Source organism: Lotus japonicus, chromosome 6, assembly GCF_012489685.1.
Source record: "Lotus japonicus ecotype B-129 chromosome 6, LjGifu_v1.2".
Taxonomy (NCBI): Eukaryota; Viridiplantae; Streptophyta; class Magnoliopsida; order Fabales; family Fabaceae; genus Lotus; species Lotus japonicus.
The window spans coordinates 52,503,185-52,506,276 of NC_080046.1; the positions used below are offsets into that span (position 1 = coordinate 52,503,185).

Sequence of the window (3,092 nt, forward strand, 5' to 3'; positions counted from 1 at the left end):
GATTCCCAACCCATTTCATGGGAATCAGATGACGGAAGTTATGTCATTCCCGGGAATGTTTTATGCCCATGCATGCAATTTCCAACCTTGTAACAAACACGGGAATATGATTCCCGACCTCCACATTCCCGGAAATGTTTCCCAACCTTGTACCAAACGCTTCCTTAGGCTTGGAAATGATAATCTTATTTTTTATTATTTTTTGTCTTGACCAAGGTATCCCACAGCCGTAAAATTAATTTCTCACCGCACGGTCAGCGCACTACGCGGGAGGGGATGATCAAGAGTTTTTTCTTATTTATTTGCTGTTATTCACAACTATTATCTTTTATTCGTAAAATTGATAATTTTATGGCAAATTGTTTGCCAAATTGTTCTTTTTTTATTGGTGACTTTTTTTGAATTGAGGAAGTTAGTCTGAGTTTATTTCTTTGATCTGGGTTGATGGACTGGTACCTATGTCCATTATTAGTTTAAATCAGTTTCATAAAAGAACATGTATTTCTGGGCCCAAAAATAAGTTGCTTAAAACAATACCAACTATGTGGGAAGCCCATACTACGTTTAAGAACAGAAAAACAGTAAGGCCTGTCATGCCTAACAGCCCAAGAAAGTTCTGTTCTAAATTCTAATGTTCTTTTGATGATATGACTTATCAATTATCTTAATCTCTTTCTACTTCTAACTGTTAGATTATCCTTCATCTGGAAATCAATTTTGCACTTCATAAACGAAAAGTTTGCTCGTAAAAGACAATTTTGCTAGTTTAAACTTAAATACAGATTTTGAATTATTAACACAATTCTGACTTTCTATATTTTGAATTTTATATTTGAATGAAAATTAACTTTAAAACATGTAATATTAGTATGCAAAAGAATAAAAGAGAAACTCTTTAAAAGTTATGTCATTGGTGTATGAAAGTAATTTTTGTATCCTTTGTTTAAACCAAGTTGTAAAGGTTTATTAAGAGTTGACAACTTGTGACTTGTAAGTCACTCACTATATCCAATTATATTCGATGTTAGAGTTGCTCCTGACGTGACTAACCCATCATTCAATGTTATGGACGAAATCATTACGTCTGCTAGGAAATTACGGAATCAACCCTACTTCTTTAGGAGTCATACGTACCACACCTAAATGCTATGTTTAGTAGAGAGTAGAAAATATAATTAGAGAAAAAGAAGTGAAAAATAAAATATATTTATAGGTTGATCTCTTGAAGTTAACACGATGTATTTATACTAATTCTTCATTAAGGTCAAGTATTTGAAATTCTAGACAGAAAAAAATGTATTTGGCACCCTCAGTTCCTGTAACAAAGACAAAGTACTCTATTTCTAATTATAAGATATGTAACCAATAAAAATAATAAATAGTGAGATTTTATTGTTGTCCTAAATGGTTACAATTAACTATTCCTTAATTGATATAAATAAATAAAAAGTTAATCGGTGATGATACATAAATCACTGATAGACGACGGTACATACCCAATTTTTTTCTTATTTTTTATTTTAATCATTATTTCTTCTTCTTTTCTTCAATTTTCACTTTAGGTGTTTAAACCTCTTAGCGGTTTACCAAAACATTTTCCAAAATCTAATAACGTCATTGATGAAGCCACACCTTTGTCCATTTATGGTAAATCCAGTTTCACCTTCAAAGTAGGAGACAGGGATTAACTACAGCAATTGAAAATAGATCGATAATTATATAATTAATTATTTAGAAAAGTACTTAACTTTCTCTTAATTAATCAGCATAGCATGTAGTCATGTACATTGTTCATGCTGGTCACATCCAATTAAATAATACCAAACATCTTATATTCAAGATAACATACTTCCTACACAGCTCGAAAGACACCAACAAGAGAAAAAAATATTGAGAAGTAGACCAAGAACACTAGTACAACTTTGTTCAAACAACGGTTCACGATTCACAACCACCAAAAAGCACAGCTTTCGTTTTGGCCACTTTCTCATTCTTAATTAATTGATGTGGTATGACCATTTCATCCTTCCCCCTCTCTTAAATACTAATGGAACCTTCCCTTCACTTTCTCATTTCATTTTCTCATCTTTCCTTTCCTCTGCTCCTTAGAAACTTCCAAGCCAAACAACAACATGAACAGAGGTGGTAGTGGAAAACTAACAAAGCTCAAGTCAGTGCTCAAGAAATGGAACTCCTTCAGCACCAACAACAAGCAGAGTCGCGCCGTCGCCAACAATGAATCCTCTTCTTCCTCACCAGAACGGGAGTTATGTCCCGTACTGGTGGGGAAGACGCGAAGACGCTACCTTGTTAGCTCCGATGTTATCGGGCACCCGCTCTTCCGGGAGCTGGTGGATCGGTCACGCGGCGAGACCAATGAGGAGGAGGAGGACACCATCAACGTGGCCTGTGAGGTTGTCCTGTTCGAGCACCTGCTATGGATGCTGGAGAATGCTGATCCTCAACCAGATTCGTTGGACGAACTTGTCGACTTCTATGCATGCAGATAAATAATGCTTCCTGAGTTTTCAATTTTCAAATGCATTTACTGCAGCGGTTATATTTTCCGTTGCGAATGCAATTGTTGTTCTAGTTATGATTAAGATGAGTGCGAAGCCTCTTAAGCTTAAAGCTATTAGGAGCAAACCCTTAATTATAATATCCTTTATATCATATATATATATATATATATATATATATATATGTATACATAATGTGTTATCCGTTTTAGTGACTGTAATTTTGTATTATAGTAGTCATCATTAAGTTCATTACTAATAAGATTAATCAAAGAACAACGATTGGTCATTCTGTGGCACAAGCTTAATTTGTTTCAATGTAGTGTTCTTTCTTACTTTTGTTTTGTATTTTTCCTTGAGAATTGTCATCAGTAACATCTTTTAAGGTTAACTTATATTTTTATAAATCAATTTCTGGAAGAACATGATAATGCAAAAGGTGTACGTCTAAGTTAAAGTTAAAAAAATGACTTCCTGAGAATTTTATTTATGTGCTTAATTAACATCAATTAAAACTTTTTTTGGATTAATTATATAGATAGTTTGTGAGATATATATATATTAGAGCCTTCA

The 3,092-nt window shown here is 33.5% G+C and overlaps 1 protein-coding gene across 1 annotated transcript; it reads left to right on the forward strand.

The window, feature by feature from the left end:
• The first annotated feature begins 2,061 nt into the window (after positions 1–2,061).
• LOC130723744 (auxin-responsive protein SAUR76-like) lies at positions 2,062–2,704 on the forward strand. Its single transcript, XM_057574868.1, has one exon. The coding sequence runs from the start codon at positions 2,133–2,135 to the stop codon at positions 2,508–2,510; it is 378 nt and encodes a 125-aa protein (XP_057430851.1). The 5' UTR covers positions 2,062–2,132; the 3' UTR covers positions 2,511–2,704.
• The last annotated feature ends 388 nt before the right edge of the window (positions 2,705–3,092 follow it).